The sequence below is a fragment of the Myodes glareolus genome, chromosome 4 (assembly GCF_982192425.1).
Source record: "Myodes glareolus chromosome 4, mMyoGla1.1, whole genome shotgun sequence".
NCBI lineage: Eukaryota > Metazoa > Chordata > Mammalia > Rodentia > Cricetidae > Myodes > Myodes glareolus.
In genome coordinates this window covers 23,157,629-23,180,702 of record NC_142029.1, presented here as the reverse complement: position 1 = coordinate 23,180,702, position 23,074 = coordinate 23,157,629, and the positions used below count along the sequence as shown (strand labels likewise).

At 44.1% G+C, this 23,074-nt stretch overlaps 1 protein-coding gene across 4 annotated transcripts in view; it reads left to right on the top strand.

Annotated features, from left to right (window-relative positions):
* The window catches only part of Dis3l (DIS3 like exosome 3'-5' exoribonuclease), a 40,607-nt gene extending 18,400 nt beyond the window's left edge, over positions 1-22,207 (top strand). For 2 of the 4 annotated variants that reach the window (XM_048423362.3, XM_048423363.3), the window contains 12 exons: positions 922-1,000; positions 3,966-4,145; positions 7,187-7,356; positions 8,639-8,800; positions 12,654-12,901; positions 13,405-13,497; positions 16,528-17,061; positions 18,602-18,756; positions 18,835-19,013; positions 20,740-20,885; positions 21,612-21,786; positions 21,866-22,207. In XM_048423362.3, coding sequence (XP_048279319.3) covers positions 922-1,000; positions 3,966-4,145; positions 7,187-7,356; positions 8,639-8,800; positions 12,654-12,901; positions 13,405-13,497; positions 16,528-17,061; positions 18,602-18,756; positions 18,835-19,013; positions 20,740-20,885; positions 21,612-21,786; positions 21,866-22,174 — 2,430 coding nt within the window. In that variant the 3' untranslated portion in view covers positions 22,175-22,207. Of the gene's footprint in view, positions 1-921; positions 1,001-3,965; positions 4,146-7,186; positions 7,357-8,638; positions 8,801-12,653; positions 12,902-13,404; positions 13,498-16,527; positions 17,062-18,601; positions 18,757-18,834; positions 19,077-20,739; positions 20,886-21,611; positions 21,787-21,865 lie in introns of those variants that run through there. The other 2 variants (XM_085689225.2, XM_048423364.3) reach the window with 2 other exon arrangements.
* The last annotated feature ends 867 nt before the right edge of the window (positions 22,208-23,074 follow it).

The following is a 23,074-nucleotide window of genomic DNA, read 5'->3' as shown; positions in this document are numbered from 1 at the left end:
TGCCTTCCACTCCAGGGCTCTGAGTTCAATGCCTGTCACAAGATGGGCTTGAGTAAACAGAGCTGCCCAGTTCAAGGCCATTTGGAAGCCATTTTTTCCATAGTCCTTAACTGTCTAGCTCTAAGCTGCCCTAGTGTCACACAAGTGTGGGGGTAGCCTTCTGTCACTGGGAAGGAAATACAGGTTTGAATGCGAGTGCAGAGGTGGCAGCAGCAACATCACATCTGTGAGTTTGTCTTCTCTCCTTTGCCACTCCCCTGCCCCTCTAAGGAGGCCTGTTTGTGCTTCCCCAGAACCCAGGTGCTATTGGGGCTTGGGGAAGGGCTTCAGGAAGGATCTGGGTACAATAAGTAGCTCCTCAGCCTTGGTCATTTTACCCACATTCATTTACTGCTATCCCATGCGGCTGTGTGTGGTCTTGTGTGTCCACCACAGTCAAGATTTAGAGCTACTCTGCTAAGGATTTTGTCTTTCTTTCTTTCTTTTTTTTTCTCCTCCAGACAGGGTTTCTCTGTGTAACAACACTGTCTTTCCTGGAACTCTGGAACTCTTTTTGTAGACCAGGCTGGCCTTGAACTCACAGAGATATACCTGCCTCTGCCTCCCAAGTGCTGGAATCAAAGGTGTGCACCACCACTTCCTGGCACAGAGTCTGCATTTCTAGCATGCTTCTCAGAAGTCTGTTGTAGGGCCAAAGCTTGAGTGTGCCGGGCTGAAGTCCCTGCTGTAGTGTAAGGAGCGTATCCTGCCCTTCGTGCAGCTGCAGAGGAGTTCAAGCTACCAGTATATTCTCTCAAGAAAAGGCACTCTAGTGTGAAGACAGGGACCACAGTCTGCTAAGAATGTGAAGATATTTTCATAACTTTGAAAACTGGGTTAAGAAAGAACTTTGTTCACCCTGATTTTTGCTTACAATTCTAGGGAATTCTGAACGTCAACAAGCACAGAGCTCAGATAGAAGCTTTTGTTCGCCTCCAAGGAGCCAGCAGTAAGGACTCAGGTTCGGTACCAACCACACACATCTCCATGCTGCTTTTTTAATTCTGACATATATGGTAAAGAAAGCAAGTTGACGTGTTGTGCAGCCTTATGTATATTGGCATTTGTAGGTTTTAGGGAATTCCCCCTTAGGTTTATTTTGTCCACAATTTGGGGGTGAGGGGGCAATTAGTGCTAGGAATTGAACCTAGGACTTTGCTTGTGCTATTTGTCTATCATTTCTGACTTTATTTTTTAATTCTTTTAAAAAAATTACACTAGGAATGATGGCATGTGCCTTTAATTCCAGCATCTGGAAGGCAGAGACAGGGTCTCAGAGAGTTTAAGGAGAGCCTGATCTACAGAAAGAGCTCTAGGGCAGCCAGCACTCTCTCAAAAACATAAAAAGATTAAGATAACATAATGATCCTGAGGTGCAGGTGACACTGCATAGCCATCACCGCAGACGCGCCAGACCCTGTGTTTTCACACAGTTGTCACCCACTGTAACTACGATCCTGCTGTGCTGTGGGTTTTAAATTATTCCTCCTAGGCAGCCACAGCCCTGATTTCTGGTTTGTTGCTGTATGCTTAAGCTGCCATACAGGGGAAGGAAGCAGCCTCTCTGAGGTCCCGCTGCTAACCTGTGCAGCTCAGCCTGCAGCCCAGGCTGTGTTGTGAGAACTCCTCTGTACTCCTCGTGTGCTCTCCTGTGGTCACGTTTCAGGCAGATTGGGGGAAACAAAGCATGAAAGGAAGAAGAAACCTTGATAGTGAAAATGGGTGGCTGAGTTGAAGGAAGCTGAGTAACAGTGGCTGCCAGGGCCTTTGTTCATCAGCCCCTCTTCAGGTTGGCATCCCGTGTGTGCACTTTACATGCACATGACCACTCTTTTGGCTATGCAGGACCCTGGGAGAATTGAGCATAGTTCCAGTATAAGCTCAGTTACATGCAGGAGAGTAATACTACTTTGAAAGGTGATGGGATAGAGAAGGATTCAAAACAAAATAGCAGAAGAAGGGTGAAGAGTGATCATTATACATTATGTACCTGAGTGAGACTGTCAACAAATTTAATAACTTTTTAAAGAAACTGATGAAGGGGGCCATGCATAAACACATCATCCAGAGTGTCATGGGTGTAGTCTTAGTTTACCCCCAACCTGCAGAACACAAGAAGTTTAAGTGCCACCTGTAACCCCAGAGCTCAGTAGATTGAGACAGAAGGGTCACAAGTCTGTGGCCAACCTGGTCTACACAGAAAGAAAGAAGCTGTTTGACATTCCCTTTAGAAGAAAGAAATTTGTTTTGGAGTGTGTGTGTGTGTGTGTGTGTGTGTGTGTGTGTGTGTGTGTGTTTAAATTAACAGAACTAACTGAATATATAATATATATATATATATATTATATATATATTAAAGAGGGGTTTGTTAGATTGGCTTACACACATGGTCCAGGTAATCTAACAATATCTGATCACACTGGAGAGCCTGAGAATCCAGTAGCTGCTCCTTCCATGAGCTGGTCATCTCAGCAGTCCTGATCTGGCACTGAAGGCCAGGAGGATTCCTGGAGAGCTGATCGATGATCATCTATCTGCATTAGAAACCTGAATAAGTTAGTTCTAACACCTGTGAAAGATGCTGCAACAACAAGATAGTTGGACTTGCCATCAAGGGTGGAGGTAGCAGGCAAAAGCAAATCCGTGTCCTTTTATCTGGGCTACCACCAGAAGGCACCACCCACATTTAGGATGGGTCTTCCTGCTTCAAATAATCTGATCAAGAAAATCCCTCATGGGAGTATCCCACTGCTTATGTTATGGTTGATTTCAGAAGCAGTCAAGTTGACAACCAAGCTTACAAGAAAGAGAGAAATATAGGCAGAGTTTTCCTGTCCCAACTGCCCAGTCCTAAATAAACACACAGAAACTTATATTAGTTACAAATGCTTGGCCAGTAGCTCAGGCTTATTACTAACTAGCTCTTATAACTTAAATTAACCCATTTTTATTAGTCTACATCCTGCCATTTGACTCATGGCTTTACCTGTCCTCCAGAGTGTCCTGTTCCCTCTATGGCTGATTGATGTCCCCTTGACTCCACACTCCTTCTTCCCATCATTCTCAGTTTGGCTTTCCTGCCTAATTTCCTGCCTGGCTACCAGCCTGTCAGCTTTTTATTAATCAAGATAGTAATACATATTCACAGTGTACAGAAGGATTATTCTACTGCAGAGAGGTGTGTGCCTGGGTATACAGGTGCACTTACCATTTTGTGCACTTATGGAGGCCAGAGGTTGATGTTAAGTATCTTCCTGTGTCATTCTCTACTTTCGTTTATGTGCATGTATGTGTATCTGTGTGTATGTATGAGTGTGTATTGTACCTTTGGCTTTATGAGTGCTGGTGTTCAGAATTCAGATTATTATACTTATAAGGCAGGCTAGACCATCTTCCTAGCCTCCTCCACCTTATTTTTTGAGACAGGGAATCTCACTGAAAGTGAAGTTTACTCCTTTGGCTAGACAGACTGGCCAGTGAGCTCCCGAATTCTCCTGTCTCCAGCCCACTAAGTGCATGGGTTACAGACATGCACCACTACACCTGGCTTTTTTTTTTAAAGATTTATTTATTTATTAAGTATACAGTGGTCTGCCTGCATATGTCCCTGAAGACCAGAAGAGGGCAGTATATTTCATTACAGATGGTTGTGAGCCACCATGTGGTTGCTGGGAGTTGAACTCAGGACCTTTGGAAGTGAAGTCAGTGCTCTTAACCTCTGAGCCATCTCTCCAGGCCCTACACCTGGCTTTTTACATGGTCACTGGAGATCCAAATTCAGATCCTCGTGCCTGTATGGTGAGCTCTTTACCCACTGAGCCGCCTCTCCAACCCCAGCAGTGTCTGCTTAGGCTTGAGATACTGTCCATCTGAAATGTCTCCTGGGTGGCAGCCTTTGACTCACAGCTTCTCTGTGCTGCACACAGACTTGCTCAGCGACATCCTCATCCATGGCACAAAGGCTCGGAACCGCTCCATCCATGGAGATGTGGTTGTGGTGGAGCTGCTCCCCAAAAATGAGTGGAAAGGAAGAACTGCTGCCCTGTGTGAGAACGACAGTGAAGACAAGTCCTCGGGCGAGTCCCCAAGTGAGCCCATGCCCACAGGTGAGCCCACCAGGAAATATAATCCTGCCTGATTTTGTTTGACAGTTATATGTGTTCATTAGGTTTACTATGATGTTTTGATATAGGTATACATTGTTGAATGGTTAAATCCAGCTAATTAGCATACATATTACCTCATATACCATGTTTTTAAAAATAATCTTTTATTTATTTTTATGTGTAGGAGTGTTTTGCCTATGTATGTATGTCTGTGATTGTTTGATGCCCACTGAGGCTAGAATGGGGTATTTGGATGCCCTGGAATTAGAATTATAGATGGTTGTGAGCCACTATGTGGATACTGGGAATTAAGCCCAGATCCTATAGAAGAGCAGCTAGTACTGTTAACCACTGAGCATTCTCTCCAGCCCCTAAATATTGTCTTTTTATGTATATGATGTGCCTGTATGTTCATGCTCATGAGTGCTGGTGTGCATGCTAGGGCATGCATGTAGAAGTCAGAGAACATCTTCTGGTGTTGGTTCTACTACTGCCTGTTGAGGAAGGCTACCTGGCTTTACATGAGTTCTGGGGATTTGAACTCAGGCCCTCATACTTGTGTGGCAATGATTTTGTTCACTGAGCCATCTCTCTTGCCACCTCATCCTCCTTGTGTATGTGTGGTGAGAACAACTTACAATGTACTTTTAGTGACTTGTAAGAACATAAAGCATGTGAGAAAATAAGACATGATCTCTACATTATCAGCGTCCCCTCGCTGCAATCTATTTCACTGTGGTTGTTGTTTTTAGTGCTGGGGACTGAACCTAGGACCTGAGACATGCTGAACATGTGTCCCCCACTGAGCCACCCTCAATTCCTCCACAGGTTTATTTACTAGTTTTGCTTCTTTTGTTTGTTTGTTGTTTGTTGTTTAGTTTTTCAAGATAGGGTTTCTCTGTGTAGCCCTGCGTGTCCTAGAACTCACTCTGTGGATCATGCTGGCCTCAAACTCAGAGATTCCCCAGCCTCTGCCTCCCAAGTACTAGGATTAAAGGTGTGCACAGGGTCTGGCATAGCCCAGGCTGGCCTCAGACTCTTTGACAGCCTTGATCCTCCTGTCTCCCCCTCCATAGCACGAGGATTATAACTATACAGCACTGTATCTGTATCTGTATAAACCCCTATGCAGGTTTATTTTAACTTCTTCAGTACCCGCAGTTTCCAGCTACTGCCTCTTTCCTCTGCCTCGGTTGGGATGATGTTTTCCTCCATGCTCACTCGTCTTGCTTTCCGCAGGTCTCGCGGGCTTGCAGTCTGACTCTCCTCTCCCTCTCCTCTAAATCTGCTTGTGTCTGACTCCCCAGGGCTCATTGTCATAGCACGCGAACAGCTCATAGGTGTGCTGCTCTCTGACCTCAGGGAGCCCACGCGCCCTCACCCTCTGCCCTGCTGGCTGCCCGTCTCAGCTTCTCTGCTGTCCTTCTCTTCTTCCAGCTTTCTAGGTGTGCAGTGCTCTGCTGGGGGCTTCCTGTTCCATGCACTCTCTAGACTGTTCAGTCTTTGACCTTGTGTCTCCAGCCACTTTCTTTACCTCTGGTTATCTTTATGGCATCTTCCCCTGAATGTCCAATGGGCATCTCAGCTTAAAGACTCCTAAGACTCCTGGCTTCTGCCCCAAGCCTGCTTCCCCTGCAGCGGTCCTCATCCCACTCACCTGAGAGCTCATTCTGAGAGCTGGACCGCCCAAAAGACTGGAATTGTCCTAGACTTTTTTTTTTTTCACTCATCCACAGATCCTGTTGGCTCTAACTGTGGCACATGGCCTCAATCCAGAGACTTCCCAAGCTTGCCCCACACCTCTGTAGGGTCAGGCCTCACTCAGATGCCCTGTGGCAAGACCATCACATCACCCCCTCAGTCTTCCCGGCAGCATTTTAAAAAGGGAGTTACTTAGCACATGGCTCAGTTAGCGAGGTGCATGCAATGAGGAGGACCTGAATCTGTTTCTGAAACTCATGTTTGTAAAATAATCACAGCACTGGGGAGGTGGAGACAAGAGGACTCCTGGGACTTCCTGGCCAGTCAGCTTGGCCAACAAGAGACTCCATCTCACAAGTCCAGGTCATTAGATCCCAAAGAATGGCATCTGAACACACACACACACGGAAAAATTGTACTTGTAGCTACTGTGGTTGTGTTTCCCTGGCTTCAGTGCTATGTGGTAGACTTAGGATGTGTATTCTTTGCTGTGTCCACAAGACCAAGGGAGTGGAGGTGTTGAGAGAACACAGGTGATTGTGGAAACACAAAGCAGGGGGCAAGGGTTAAAGACAAGTGCTTCCAGTCATGGTGGTGGACATCTTTAACCCCAGCACTGGGAGGCAGAGGCAGGCGGACCTGAGTTTGAGGCCAGCCTGGTCTACATAGTGAGTTCCAGGACAGCCAGATTTACATGGAGAAAAAACAGTAATGAAAACTATTGTACCAAATCCTGAAATTGAGAAGGTAGTGGCAGAAAAGGAAGATGGGACAAATTCTGAAAGTCACATTGGGCTCTGCAGAAAAAGGAAGTGCTGACAATGGTTTTTGTTGTTTTGTTTGAGAAGGGGTTTCTCTGTGTATCAGGACTGGCTGTCCTGGAACTCTCTTTATAGACCAGGCTGTGCTGGAACTCACAGATCCTCCTGCCTCTACCTCCCTAGTGCTAGTGTTAAAGGTGTGAACACTACACCCAGCTGACAATTTTTTAAAAGCTGTTTTCCTTTTTAAAAAAATGTATGTTTAACCGGGCAGTAGTGGTACACGCCTTTAATTCGAGTACCCGGGAGACAGAGGCAGGTGGATCTCTGTGAGTTCAAAGTCAGCCTGATCTAGTTCCAGGACAGCTAGGCCTGTTACGCAGAGAAACCCTATCTCAGGGGTGAAAAAAATTCACATTCAAAGTGCTGAGAAGGCAGGTCTCCAAACTCATCTGGGCCACGTGAATGAGATTGAGAACAGGAGCAGCGCATTTCTCGTTCACTTTTTTGCTGCTGCGCTCACAGCCCAGAGAGGAGATAACCAATCAATCGGTGCTTTGTTGTTTTGTCTCCCTGAAGGTCGAGTGGTGGGCATCCTTCAAAAGAACTGGAGAGATTATGTGGTGACATTTCCATCCAAAGAAGAGGTCCAGTCTCAGGGCAAAAATGCTCAGAAGATTCTAGTCACACCCTGGGATTACCGAATCCCCAAAATCCGCATCAGCACCCAGCAGGCCGAGGCCCTCCAGGTAGCTCTGCTGCACTCTGTTCTACCTCTGTCTTCGCTGGCTTTTGAGCAGCACCGGGAAGCGTTGTTATCTCCTTTGAATAAGAGGAACTAAATTATTGATGGTATCTGGCACTCTAAGATACTGTTTTTAAACATTCTAAATATATAAGAACCATCCGTTAAGTAGTCCATGGTTAATAAATGAAGGCCAGAGAAAAGTTGTCCTAGAAAGAGCTGTGTAGGACAAGCTGAGTGAACATACATTATCCTGCTGTCCAACCCCGAAACTTTCAATACATGCAGTCTGCCAACACTAACAAGCTTCCTTCCAGGGAAAGATACAGAGATATGATCCGAGTGTCCTGCAGGGATGATATAGTACGACTTCAGAGATCGATTATCCATATAGGACTGGAGTGCCAGAGAGCAGGCAGAAACAAGAAAGGCAGATACTAACTTTTACTTGGGGCAGAGAACAGAGGCAATTCCTGACTTCATTTGCCTAGTGTTTGGCAGTTTGTAAATGAGACTAAAGTAAAATGTCCCCAGCCCTTTCCTGGTTGTTGTTCCTTTGCCTCTGGAAGCTTTCTGCAGACTCTCAGACCAGTTTCAACGGTTGCACTTTGCATTCTAGGGTGTCTGGAGTCTGGGCAGTGGAGAGGTCCAGCTTACACTGGTACCATCTTTCCTGCCAAGGAGCATCTTAAGACTAAAAAGAAATAAGAAGTAACTCCCACACTAGAAATTGAGACTGTTGTTTTATTTATTGTTTTGAAATTTATTTTATTTTTATTTACATGTGTGTGGGTGTGCCCACACAAGCCAGAAAGTGGGTGTCAGGTCTCCTGGCTCTGGAGTTACAGGGATTGTGAGCTGCCTGATGTGAGTGCTGGGAACCAAACCCAGGTCCTCTGGTAGAAGTGCTCTTAACCACTGAGCCATCTCCCCAGTTCCCAAGACTATTGTTTTAAAACTTAATTAGAACCCTACATTATTGAGTTGTACCCCTTGTGTTTCAAGTGTTAACTAAAATATATTAGTTAACTAAAATGTCCCAGTTGTCTGAAGGAGAGAGGTAATGCCTCCCTTCAAAGCATTGGCCAAGCATTTGTATACCATCTGGCCATTTGGAAGAGTGGCAAGAAAAAGCAGAAAGCAAAATTAAGCTACTGCAAGCCACTGTTCCCAAATTAGCCTGTCTTTGGTACTCTATACTGTTTATCTGGTTAGTTTTGTTGCTTCACATTGACCCACTTAACTCTAGCTTTGGTTCACATTGTATCTTTTTTCCCTTTGTATAGGACTTCAGGGTAGTTGTGAGAATTGACTCCTGGGAGACAACATCAGTGTATCCAAATGGACACTTTGTGCGTGTTTTAGGGAGAATCGGCGATCTGGAAGGGGAGATTGCAACCATCCTGGTAGAAAACAGTATTTCTGTTGTTCCCTTCTCAGAAGCCCAGGTCAGATTTCTCTTAGATCTTTGGTCTAGAGACATACATTTCTTTCAGCTTTTGTTGCTGTTTTATCATGGAGAAAGAAAAACCTTTTGTGTGTGTGTGTGTGTGTGTCTATGTGTGTGTGTGTGTAAATTTAATTGTGTGTGCAATATGGAGGCCAAAGGTCAACGTCTAGCATCTTTATTAATCATGCTCCACCTTATTTTATTTTTATTTATGTATGCATGTGTCTGTGTGTATCCACATGTGTAGCCCAAACAGGATATTGGATCCCTTGGAACTGGCTATTATAAGGTGACATGGGTGCTGAGAATCAAACTTGGGTCCTCTGGAAAAGCAGCAAATGCTCTTAACTACTGAACTATCTCTCCAGCCCTTCCAACTCATTGTTTGAGACAGAATCTCTCACTGAATATGTAACTCACTGAAGCAGTGAGGCTGGGAGCCATGAAGCTCCAGAGATCTTCCTGGCTCCACCTCCTCAGCATAGGGATGATTACAGGTGTGCTTGATGCACACCTGGAGCTAGGGATCCAAAATTGGGTTCTCATGTTTGTGTGGTAAGCCTTTACTCACTAAGTCATCTCCCCATCCCTGAAAAACAACTTTATACTATGTGACAGCCAACTGTCTAAAGCCACAGATAATTAGGAACAAAATCTCACCCATCCCAATTCAGCTCCAAATATAGACTAAATTTCCTACAGCCCCACTGCTCTCAGAATTTTATATTTTTCAACTGTGCTTAAAATGATATGTCAGAGTCTTGTAGTCAGTGTCCATTCCCAACCTTATGCCACTACTATCACCCCCCCCCCTGCTCTTCTTCCTTCTCACCCTCTTTCCCCTCTCCTTTTCTTCTTCTACTTCCTTATTATTTTTCTTTTTTTTTTTTGAGACAAGGTCATGCTATGTAGCCATAGCTGGACTGGAATTCCCAGAGATCCACCTGCCTCTGCCTACAGAGTGCTGGGTTTAAAGGCATGCACTACCACGCGTGGGCCACCAGGCGTGGGCCACCACACCCACTCTATGTGTCTTCTTTACAGACTCATCTGAGCTCTGCCTGCGAGTGTTACAGCTCTGAAGGAACAGGTATCCTGACTGGTCGGGAAGTCAGGCTTTACCTGAAGCTGGGGTGCAGTGTTAGATGGTCTCCCTGCAGGATGTAGCAGTCCCGCTCCTTCTTAGAGAGTCATCACAGCTGACCTCCGCTCGGTTCCCCTGAGGGAACATCCTAGCAGAGCTATCTGTTTCCTCTTCTGCTCTACTCAGCTCCAGCCCAAGATGTTACATCTTCTGCTTCACTCTGCTAAAGGGAAAAAGCTCTGGCAACACTTTTTCTGCTCCTTCCCAAGGGAGTTTCCGAGCAAATGTAACTGTTTCTTCTGGTTTGTTGTTGTTGTTGTTTTGTTTTGTTTTTCTGTTCATTCCCCATGAGGGAACATCTCAGCAAAGGTTCTGTTCTGTGCCAGCAAAACTCTTTTAAGAAAGAGATTTCTTTATGAAAGAGGAGTCCAGAAGAGTGGCTGCCTCTGCCAGAGTGGGCTAGGACAGCCAGCCACTGAGTTGGGCTGCATGCAGAGGGACTTATATAGGGCTTCCTAGCGGCAGAGTTTTCCCAGGGAGATTTTCTGCCCAGCGGTTGGTTAGTTTTCCTGTTCAGGAACTGGTTGGTTTAGTTGGTCTTGGGCAGAGTTGGTTCTGGTTTCAGGGCCAAAGTGTGTTTCTTTCACTGACCCCTTTTGTCTCTAGTTTTGGGGCCAGAGTGTATTTCTTTCACTGGCTCTGGTTCCAGGGCCAAAGTGTATTTTCTTTGGTTCTGGTTTCAGAGTCAGGGTGTGTTTCACTGGTTCAGGTTTCAGATCCAGGGTGTGTTTCTTTCACTGGCTCTGGGTTCACAGTCAAGGGCTAGATTTCATGCTCAGGAATTGGCTGGTTTTCTATTCAGGAATTGGTTGGTTTCCTATTCAGGAATTGGCTGGTTTTCTGTTCAGGAATTGGTTGGTTTCCTATTCAGGAATTAATTGGCTGGTTTCCTATTCAGGAATTGGTTGGTTTCCAATCCAGGATTGGTTGGTTTTCTTGCTCAGGGATTGGTTGGTTTCATTAGTCAGTTGGTCAGGGGCAGAGTTGGCTCTGGTTTCAGGGCCAAATTGTGTTTCTTTTGCTGGTCCTTTTTAGCCTTTTGGCTCTAGTTTTAGGGCCTAGGAGTGTTTCTTTCACTGGCTCTGGTTCTACAGCTAGAGTCAATGCTTCTTTGGCTCTGGTTTCAGGGTCAGGGTGTGTTTCTTACGTTCTGGGTTCAGGGCTAAAGTGTTTCTTTCACCAGCTCTGGTTTAGGGCCAGTGTGCGTTTCTTAGGTTAGCCCTTTTTCTTTACACTGGACCCACCAGAGATGGATGGATCAAAAAAAATCAGGCTCATTATGAAATGTTTTTTGAAACCTTTACAGAAAACAAAAGTCCAATGAACATAAAATACCAGTGATCTCATCACTTTCTGGTCTTTCACAGTCTCAGAAATCTCCCTTATTCTCTTGTGGCCATATCCATTGTGCACACTTATATTCTATTCTGCCTTCTTCACTTAAAATTGTTTCTATGTATTGACATAGCCTACTTATTTTTAGTAGTTAAGACAAATTACCAAAATTAATTTACCCTACTTTGCTTAAACATTCCTCAATTGTTGGATATTGGTAGTGTATAATTTTTCAGTATTTGGGAAAAATGTTACTTGAAACATTTTTTTAAATCAGTGTTGCCTTTTTTATTCTTTTTTGATCATCCCCATGAAATATAATCCTTAAAGTTAAATTACCAAGTCAAAGGGCATAAAAAATTTAAATAGGTTTATTATATATTGGCAGATAGTTTTCCAGAAAAACATTGCCCTGGTGTAAATTGCCATCCACAGTGGATGGGTGTGCTTGTTTTTATTATAGCTTCTGACATAACAGGGGCTACAATAAGAAAATATTTTAACTATTTTACATTATTAAATTTAGACTATGATTAAATTTTTATGTTTAACATTAGTTTCTGGAAATTATTTGTTGACTTGCTTGGCACCTCTTAGTGAAAATGTTGGAATAAAATTAAGTTTGAATTAGATTTCACAGGACTAGAATTCTCTCTCCTGTAGCCTACTTAGCTACAAATTGATGACTTAAACAGGTGATCATAGAGGGAAAATGCCCCAGATTAGTCTTGTTTAAATTATCTTTAAGGAATAAGCTTTTATTTCGGGGAGGGGGCATGGAGATTTTTGTCTCTTCAGGGTTTGACTTAAGAGCTCAGCTCTATGCAAACCCAGGCTGCTGTGGAAGCAGGATCTGTTGCCCAGCGACAGCTCCCAGCAGGCCGCGAGGCCTCCAGTGCCTGACACTTGGGAGGCACCTGATGAACAGTTCTGATCAAAAGAAGGCAAATACGACTGGGAAGATGCCCACTCAGTAAAGTGCTTCCTATGCAGTCATGAGGATCTGAGTTCCAACCCAGACCCACATAAAAAACTGGGCCTGGTGACATATGCTTGTAAGAGACCCTTAGGGTTTGATGACCAGTCAGTCTGGCATAATTGGAGCATTCCAGGTCAGTGAATAATGACTCTATCTCAAGAAACAAAGTAGACAGTATCCTCATGTCTGGTGCCCAAAGAAGTCAGAAGAGGACATTGGAGCCCCAGGGATTGGGGTCACAGACAGTTGTGAGCTGTCATGTGAATGCTGAGTATTGAACCTGGGTCCTCTGGAAGAGCAGCCAGTGCTCTTAACCACTGAGCCCTCCAAGAGAGTGGGTTTTTAGAGAACCTCTTAATGCATGGATTTCTGAACGCTTGGTCTCTGGTACAGATGTGTGAGATGCCAGTGAACACACCGGAAAACCCTTGGAAGGTGAGCCCCAAAGAAGAAAGAGAGCGGAAGGACCTGAGGAACACCCACCTTGTGTTCAGTATCGACCCCAAGGGTTGCGAAGATGTGGATGACACACTCTCAGTCAGAACCTTAGCCAATGGCAACCTGGAGCTCGGAGTCCATATCGCCGACGTCACACACTTTGTGACCCCCAATTCTTATATTGATGTCGAAGCTAGAACGAGGTAACCCTGTTGGAAGTCAGCAGTGTGGAGTGTTTGTCTCTGTGCTAGTTTCAGAGGCCAAGACCTCCTGTTTGGCTGGACAGTAGTAAAAAATCTCCTCGGATTTTCCTGAAGTACCGCCCTTCAGGAAAATAGTACCTTGATCAGTTTGTGTCCTTTCTTGACCTTTTACACATCACTTCCTCGTAACTTAAAATGAGCAAATTTTCACACGTAATACAGTGTTCTGTACAGATGCTAGGTCATTATGCTCCCATTTTCTCATACAACCAAGATTCATGTCACTTTTACTTTCTACATCACTGGAAGAATATTCAGCCAAAGCAGTGTGACTTGGTCAAGTGGGCACACGGGAACTATTTAATTAGACAGCCGCTGCGCTTTCTGAGGAGCAGTAGCCCCAGGGGAATCCAACCCTGGTCCTGGCTGTTTACCTCCTGCAGCCCGCACTCTCAGCAGTTCTGCAGCTGCTGAAGGTCAGTTTCCCGCACGTGTCGTTCCAGGGCCACCACCTACTACCTCGCAGACCGCCGCTATGACATGCTGCCCTCCATCCTCAGCGCAGATCTCTGTTCCCTCCTGGGAGGCGTTGACAGGTGAGTCTGATTGTCACCTTCAGAGCTGTTTCTTCCTCGGCCTTCCAGTGTGTTCTCCTTAGCACTCCACACTTACCCGCTGCTCCTGCCTCCTTTCTGGGCTGCCTGTCTCCTGCTTCCCTTCCACATATGGTTTCCGGGAGCTTTGTTTTTCCAGCCTCTTCCTTTCTTTCTGCTCTCCCAATGCCAGCTTTCTGAGCAGGCCACAGGCTGAGGGGAATGCGGCGCACTCTCTAGTAGATGCTGCTCTTCAGAAGGCACCTAAGCTTAGGGAGTCTGCGTTTATCAGTGGATTCATAGTTAGATAGTTTAGAAGTAGTTTAAAGTTCCAAAAGGTGCAATAGAGGGCCCTTCCTATTAATGTACACAAATATAGATGTGTAATTTTTATTTTTTAAGATTTATTTATTATATATACAGTGTTCTGCCTACATGTATGCCTGCATGCCAGGAAAAGGCACCAGATCATGTTATACACAATTGTGAGCCACCATATGGTTGCTGGAAATTAAACTCAGGTCCTCTGGAAGAGTAGCCAGTGCTCTTAACCTCTGAGCCATCTCTTCAGCCCCCATAACTTTTATTTTTTATAAAAATACTAGCATACCATCGATACAAAGAGCAGACGCCCATTCTAAACTGCTTCTGTTTCTAACAAATATATATATTTCTAACAAGTATATGTATATGTGTGTGTGTGTGTAGAGGAGAACATGTGTGTGTGGTATTTATATATAATTTATACACACCTGCTATTCAGCATGTAAAATTTTATTCCTCCTCCTTTTTTTTTTTTTTTTTTTTTTTTTGAGAGAGAGTATCAGGCAGGCATCCTGTTCTCAAACTGAATGGGAAGCCAAGGATGACCTTCTGATTCTCCTCCACCTGTATACTAACATGCCTGGTTTTTGCAGTGCTGGGGATCCAGCCCAGAGCTTTGTGCAAGCTAAGCAAAGCACTCTAGCAACTGAGCTAAATCCATAACCCTTCAGTACCTTTTTAAAAAGATTTATTTAAGCCAAGAAGTGATGGCGTACACCTTTAATCCCAGCACTCGGGACCAGAGGCAGGCGGATCTCCCTGCAAGACCAGCCAGAGCTATACAGGGAGATCCTATCTCAAAAAATCAAAAGGAAAAAAAAAGATTTGTTTATTTTTATGTTATGTGTCTTGAGTGTTATGCTTGCATATATGTATGTGCACCATATATGTGTATAGTGTTTGCAGAAGCCAGAAAAGGACATCAGATCCCCTGGAACTGAAGTTACAGACAGTTGCGAGCCACCATGTGGGTTCTGGGGACTAAACCTCTAGAAGAGCCATCTCACCTTCATTAGTTCTCTCTCCTTAAGTATTAACTATATCTGAAGGAGAAACTCTGAGAAGCAGAACTTATGTCAAGGTGCATGTGTTTGTGTTTAGATCCATATAATCAGATTGCCCTCCACAGAGGTTACAGCCTCTGTTTCCACAGCAGTGTACATAAGAGCTTGTTTTCCCACAGCCTGACCCATACACTATACTGTATCCTTTTCTCTAAGTTAGTCTACTAGGTAGATAAGTATTCCTTAATTTTAATTTATATTTTTCTACTATGTGTGAAGTTAAACATTTTTGTTAAAGGATATTTATGTATTCTTTCATGTGAACTACTTCATATTCCTTATGCATTTCCATTTAGGTTTGTGATTTATTACTGATTCATAAAGACTCTTTACATGTTAGGAAAATTAGCCCCTTTAAAATGTATGCATTATAAATATATAGGCTTCTTTAATAAAATGTTTTGGTGGCAGAATAGTTCTTTGCTAAATGAGCTTTTTGCTAATTAACCTATCATGAAGATTTATTCCGAGCTCTTGTCCTCTTGTAGGATTTAAAGACTTTGCTCTAACTTCCTGGGGGCACTAAACAGACCTGACTCAATCAGTGTCGAGCTATTCTAATCAAAATGGAGAACTGTGAGGTTCTTCATTATTGTGCTTGGACTTATTTCAGAGTTGTTGAGGGTTTAGCAAAACCCAGTCTGACTTTTTTGTTGGCATAGGGTCTCACTGTCTCCCTTGACTGGTCTGGACCGGGTAAGCCAGGCTAGCCTCAGACTCACCAACATCTGTCTTCCTTTGCCTCCCAAGTGCTGCGGTTAAAGGAGTGTATCACCACACCCAGCCTGACTTTGTTTTTTGTTTTTTTGAGACAGGGTTTCTTTATGTTGCTCTGACTGTCCTTGAACTCCCTCAATAGACCAGACTGGCCTCGAGCTCACAGAGATCCACTAGCCTCTGCCTCCTGAGTGTTGGGATTAAAGGAGTGCACCACCATCACCCAGCCTGACTTTAATGTTAAAGTTTGTGTGTGTGTGCAACCATATACATACATACATGTATACATACAGAAGGAGAGAGAGAGAGAGAGAGAGAGAGAGAGAGAGAGAGAGAGAGAGATGGAGTGATTAGTTTAAGAAATTGTACCACAAGTCTGTAGCAAGGTCATTTCTTTCACATAGATTCAAGATCAAGTTCTGCTTGCTTGTGGAATAGAATGGAGGGGGGTGAGGAGATGGCTTATTAGCTAAAAGCATTGACTACGTTTCCAGACAACTCTGACAACCTAGGTTTGATTCCCAGAACCCATATGACAGTTCATAACTGCCTGTAATTCCAGTTCCAGGGAATCTGACACCCTCTTCCGGCCTCCTTGGGCAGCAGGCACATACTAGTGCACAGACGTAAGTGCAGGCAGAACACCCACAGACATTAAATAAAGAATGATAATCTTTAAGAAGGATGAAAGCCCAAAGAGATGGCTCAGTGGGTAAGGACACCTGGTGCTAAGTTTGAGTATGATCCTCAGGACCAGCATGGTGAAAGGAGAGGATTGGCTCTCACGAGTTACCCTCTGACCTCCACACGGGTCCTGTTGCCCACATGTGCACCATACACGTAGGAATACACAAAATAAATAAGATGTATGCCTGTTTTAAAGAAAATAGAATGGAATAATGATACTGTTGATGTCTCTGGCTTATAGGTATGCTGTGAGTGTCATGTGGGAATTAGATAAAACCTCTTATGAAATTAAGAAAGTGTGGTATGGCAGAACCATTATCCGATCAGCTTACAAACTGTTCTACGAGGCGGCCCAAGAGCTACTGGATGGAAACTTCAGCATTGTTGATGATATTCCAGAATTCAAAGTCTTAGAGGAGCAGAGCCGACAGGCCAAACTGGAGGAGTTAGTGTGGGCAATCGGAAAGCTGACTGACATAGCGCGCCACATCCGAGCAAAAAGAGACCGCTGCGGTGCCCTGGAGCTGGAAGGTGTAGAGGTTCGAGTCCAGCTGGATGATAAGAAGAACATTCATGACCTCATCCCCAAGCAGCCACTGGAGGTTCATGAGACAGTGGCAGAATGCATGATCCTCGCCAACCACTGGGTGGCCAAGAAGATCTGGGAGAGTTTCCCCCACCAGGCTTTGCTGCGCCAACACCCGCCTCCGCACCAGGAGTTTTTCTCAGAGCTCCGGGAATGCGCTAAAGCGAAAGGCTTCTTCATAGACACACGGTAATCCTCTTCTGAGGGGGCAGAGGAATGGCAGAAAGTACTGTGCTTCTATCTATCTTATGGTTCCTAAAATCTGGCACGTAGTCAGACAGTGATGCGTTGGAGCCTGAGGCAGCCAGATCAGCAGTTTGAGGTCAGCCTGGACTACTTGAAGAAGATTCAGAACTAAGTAGTTGCCAAGCACAAGGTCCTAATTAAAATACCTGGGCTGGAGAGATGGCTCAGCGGTTAAGAGCACTGCCTGCTCTTCCAAAGGTCCTGAGTTCAATTCCCAGCAACCACATGGTGGCTCACAACCATCTGAAATAAGATCTGATGCCCTCTTCTGGCCTGCAGGCAGACACGCAGACAGAATATTGTATACATGATAAATAAATAAATAAATAATTTTTTTTAAAAAAAGGTCCTAATTAAAATACCTTTATCAGATTAACAAAATGGGGGTTTTTTGGTTTTTTTTTTTTTTTTGGAGAGGGTGTTTGTTTGTTTTGGGTTTTTTGTTGTTTGTTTGTTTGTTTGGCTTTCTGTCCTCAGGCAATGTAGTCTGGGTTATTGGTTGAGTCACCTTCATGCAGGTCACACAGACCAAGGGCCTTTTGGACCACATCTTTTTGGTTATTCCTTAGAATGTTGAGATGGTGAACCTATCATTCACAGTTTACTGATGGGAACTTTAGGCTCTGGCTGCTCTTCCAGGGGACCAGGTTCAGTTCCCAGCACCCACGTGCCAGTTCACAACTGTCTGTAATTCCAGTTCCAGGGGATTCAACACCTTCATACCAATGCACATAAAATCAAGTTAAAGTAAAAAAATTCAGTGTTTAAAAAACATTTAAAAAAAAAAAGAATATAATACCACTGTGTGGGGTGGGGGTGGGGGCAGAGATGCACACCTTTGATTCCAGCACTCAGGAGGCAAAGGCCGAAGGATCTCTGAGTTGAAGGCCAGCCTGGTCTACTGAGTGATGAGTTCCAGCACATCCAGGACTCCGCAGGGAAACACTGTCTCAAACCTCCCCCCCACACACACAAAAGAATGTATAATTCCATAGGAACCTGACCACCTATTTCAGTCAAGCATTGATTTAGCCTTGCATTAATTCGCCACTACTCTATACTATTTAGGAAATATAAATTCTGGGGGCTGGAGAGATGGCTTAGCACTTAAGAGCAAACTGACTTGACTGCTCTTGCAGAGAACCCAGACTTGATTCCCAGCACCCACATAGCAGCTCACAACTGACTCACAACAACTCCAGTCCTAGAGGACCCAATGCTGCCTTCTGGCTTCAGTGGGCTGCTGCACCATATGAATGCAGGAAATATATATATTAAAATAAATAATTTTTTAAAAATTTAAATTCTAACAATCTTTCTTCATTTAAACTTTAAAAGCAAACTAGATTTCTGTATTGAGAGGAAAATTGTGGCTAAAATGAATTTAACTGCTGGTAGATCAAGGTAATTAAACCAAGTGGAAGGCGTCTCCTGTACTTTGCCTTTTGGGACCCATCAAGGCTTCTTCTCTGTTTCTGGTTAGGTCCAATAAGACCCTGGCTGACTCTCTGGACAGAGCCCACGACCCCAGTGACCCTCTGGTGAACAAGCTGCTGCGCTCCATGGCTACTCAGGCCATGTCCAACGCCCTCTACTTCTCCACCGGCTCCTGTGCGGAGGAGGAGTTCCGGCATTACGGTGACTGACGGTGTTGTCTTACAGGTCTTTTCGTGCTCTTGTCTGCCCTTTATTCTGACGTTTGGTTTACTTTTGAAGGTCTTGCATTAGATAAATATACCCACTTTACTTCTCCGATAAGAAGATATTCAGACATTGTTGTACACCGACTATTAATGGCAGCCATTTCAAAAGACAAGAAGATGGAAATGAAAGAAAATTTGTTCAGCAACAAAGATCTTGAGGAATTATGCCGACATATCAACAACAGAAACCGAGTAAGAAGGAATTTCAGACTCCTCCCTATCTCATAAGAGGGTGTCAACTTTCTGCATAAGAAAGTGGGTACCGTATATTTTTACAAACTCCATTATTGTCACCAGTGCTCTTAATACATTTTCTAGTGTTCTGAAATAACATAAATTTGTGGGGTTTTGTTGTTGTTGTTTGATTGTTTGTTTTTGAGACAGAGTCTCATTATATAGACCAGTCTGACCTCTGCAGTACTGGGATTAAAGGTGTGTGCCACCATGTCTGGCAGTTTGGTTTTGTTTACATGAGGACTCATTGTTTTTTCCCAGGCTGAGTTTTTACTCAGGGGACTCAAGTGACCCTCCAGCTCAGCCTCTATATGTTCTATGCCAGGCTTAGCATTAGAGTCTTGAGAATGGATTAGAGGTCTTTCCCAAAATGTAGAGATATAAAGGTTCAGGCAGCTGGGTGCAGTATAACTCCATCATTTAGGAGGCTTAGGCTAAGGTATGCGGGTTTAAAGTTTGAGGCTAGCCTGGTTTACATTAGCAAGATATATATATGGGGAATGAGAGCGAGAGAGCACCAGGCATGGTGGCAGATACTTTCAGTTCCAGCATTTTATTTGGGAGACAGTGGCAGGCAGATCTCTGAGTTCGAGGCCATCCTGGCCTACATCGTGAGTTCCAGTACAGTCAGAGCTACACAGTAGTGAGACTCTGTTTCAAAAAAAAAAAAAAGTTAGCATTGTCTAGAGTTGGGGGTGATTTGAGACAGGGTTTCTCTATGTAGCCTTGGCTGTCCTAGAACTCACTCTATAGACCAGGCTGGCCTCGAACTCACAGAAATCCACCTGACTCTGTCTCCCAAGTGTTAGGACGAAAATCATGCACCACAAACACCTGGCTTCATTTTTATATCTTTAAAACCTTTTAGATTCCATTTATTTATTTATTATGTGCATGTATCTGTGCATTCAAGTGAGAGTCAAAGGACAATTTGTGGGGGTTGGTAATCTCTTTCTACCATCTTCATCCCAGGGATAGAATTCAGGTTGTCAAATTTGGCAGTAAATGCCTGAGCCATCTCATTAGTCTTAATGTGTGTGTGTGTGTGTGTGTGTGTGTGTGAGAGAGAGAGAGAGAGAGAGAGAGAGAGAGAGAGAGAGAGAAACAGAGAGAGAAACAGAGAGAAAAACAGAGAGAAAGAGAAAGGATGACTTTCAGGATTGGTTCTTGCTTTCCATCGTGTCTTTGAGAGCTTATTTGTGCTGCTGCACTGTTCAGTCCAGGATAGCTGGTGAGTACAACTGCGAGTGTCTGACAGTCTCCCATCTCTGCTTCCCCTCTTGTAATAGGAGTGCTGGGCTTACAGATATGCACCACCATCTTCAGCCTTTCCATGGGCTCTGGGGGCTGAACTCAGGTGATGAGGTCTGCACAGAAAGCGCTTTACCCACTGAGCCTTCCCTTCGCATCTCACCTGCTTGCTGCTCCATCTATTTTTGTCCTTTTTTTTGTGTTTTAAGATAGTGTTGCTCTGTCTTTTTTTCTTTAGTTTAGTTGAGATGACAGCTTTCTCTGTATGGCCAGTCCTCCTGTCTCAGCCTCCCAGGTACTGGGATTACAGGTTTGTGCCACCACACTGTAGAATCCTGCCCTTTTAAACGCTGTTTCTGTGGGAATGAGTTTTGGGTTTCTTGCTGGGTATCAGGGAACTCTGTTGTCATGCTTGTGGTTGTCCTTCTTACAGGCAGCCCAGCATTCTCAGAAGCAGTCCACTGAGCTCTTCCAGTGCATGTACTTTAAAGACAAAGACTCAGAAACGGAGGAGCGCTGCATGGCCGATGGAATTATTTATTCGATTAGAACAAATGGTGTGCTTGTATTTATACCAAGGTATGTTACCTCTCGTGCAGAGACTAGTAAGAAATCGCAGTTAAACTATACAGTGTCGAACACAAATGATACATTATATATAACTTACTAAAATATTTATTTAGACTGAGGGTGTGTAGCTCAAAGGTGGAGTGCCTGCTTGCCTAACACATATAAAGTCCTGGGTTTGATCCCCAGCATCACATAAAACCAGGTCTGGTGATACATGCCTGTAAAACAAGAGGATCAGAAGTTCAAGGTTATCCGTAGCTACATAATGATTTTGATCCAACTTGTACTATATGAGTTCTTATCTCTAAAAAGAATATAAGCTTGGCATGGTGGCACATGCCTTTAATCCCAACACTCAAAAGGCAGATGCAAACAGATCTCTGAGTTCGGGGCCAGCCTGGTCTTCAAAGCAAGCTCTAGGCCAGCCACAGCTAATGGAGTGAAACTTTCTCAACAACATCTCTATATATTAACACATACAATGCTACATACATAAACTATTCATAAAATTACTGTATGTACATAGTGTAATATATAATCAGGAAATAGCAGGAGTAATTGGGAGTACACAGATATGCATGCCCATCAGTCCTAGGATCTTTCTTAGCTAGCAAAGCATTGTTTCTTATCTGCTCTGTAAAAATGTTTCAAAGGTAAACCACAGAAGAGTGCTCAGCATAGAAGATTTGCATCCTAAGAATATATTATCTCGGTTTTACCCTGGCGATGATTTAGGTTCGGCATTAAAGGTGCTGCCTATCTAAGGAATAAAGATGGCTTAGTGATCTCATGTGGCCCAGAGAACAGCGCTGAATGGATGCCAGGATCCCTACAACGATCTCAGAACAAGATCACCTCTACCACAGCTGGAGGGCAGTCTGTTACATTTCATCTGTTTGACCATGTAACAGTAAGTCTGTATATTCAGCGTTGTTTTCAATGTGAAGAAAAAAAGACACAATGTAGTAACATGTATTTCTCTGTGCTAGGTAAGAATATCTGTCCAGGTCTTGCGTTGCCACTCGGATACAATCAGGCTTGAAATAATAAGCAACAAACCATATATGACACCAAACCCAGAACTATGCCATCAGAGCTCCCTCTTGCTGAAGAGTGAGTTAGTGAAAGAAGTAACCCGGTCTGTGGAAGAAGCTCAGCTCGCCCAAGAAGTCAAAGGCAAGGTACCTCAGGAGGAGTGTCAGGAATACTGCCAAACAAAGGGAAGAAGTCTGTACTCCCTTCTGGAGGAGATAAGGGACCTTGCTCTTCTAGATGTTTCAGACAGTTATGCGTTGTGAAATACTTCCACTTCAATAAAGAGCTTTCTCATAGATATTGTACTGTCTTTTCAAACTTAAATGTTGTCACTTGATGTTCTAGCGGAAGGAGATTAAGTATCTTCACATATCCATGCATGTTCCCTTACCTCATTGAAGTAGAACTAGCTCCCTATATAAACTGGTTGTTGTTGTTTTGGTTTGGGTTTTTTTTTTTTTTAACAAGAAAAAGACATGAAAACTTTTATTTTCTTTTTTTTTAATATTTATTTATTATGTATACAATATTCTGTCTGTGTGTATGTCTGCAGACCAGAAGAGGGCACCAGACCCCATTACAGATGGTTGTGAGCCACCATGTGGTTTCTGGGAATTGAACTCAGGACCTTTGGAAGAGCAGGCAATGCTCTTAACCACTGAGCCATCTCTCCAGCCCCGAAAACTTTTATTTTCAAAAAGAGAATGTATTTTTAAATAAATCTACAACAGAGTTCAACTGTAGAAAAAATAAACTATACTTAGGGTACTGTGCTCAGCATGGCAAGCAAGCTCCCTCCCTTAGGAGGGAGCCGCACACCAGGCCACAGCTGGAAGAACCTTAACACCCCTCCAGAAACCCCACAGCAACATGCCCACAATGCTGACCAGAACCCAGGCACATCTATCTAACAGATACCCAGGGCTTCAGAACCCACATCAGCAGCCACAGACCAGGCTGACCTGGTTCCATAGAAATCTGTTGTTTACACAGGCTGCGGCAGCCACAACAAACCCAGAACCTCTCTACAGCCTGTCTGTGTCCATCAGCCTGACCCATCTACCTGGACCAGAAATATCCATAGAACCTCTGCACTGTTCCATGGCAGGCCACTCTGGGTATGGCCAGAAGTAGTAAAAATACTGTGCGGCTCTGAGTCTGGT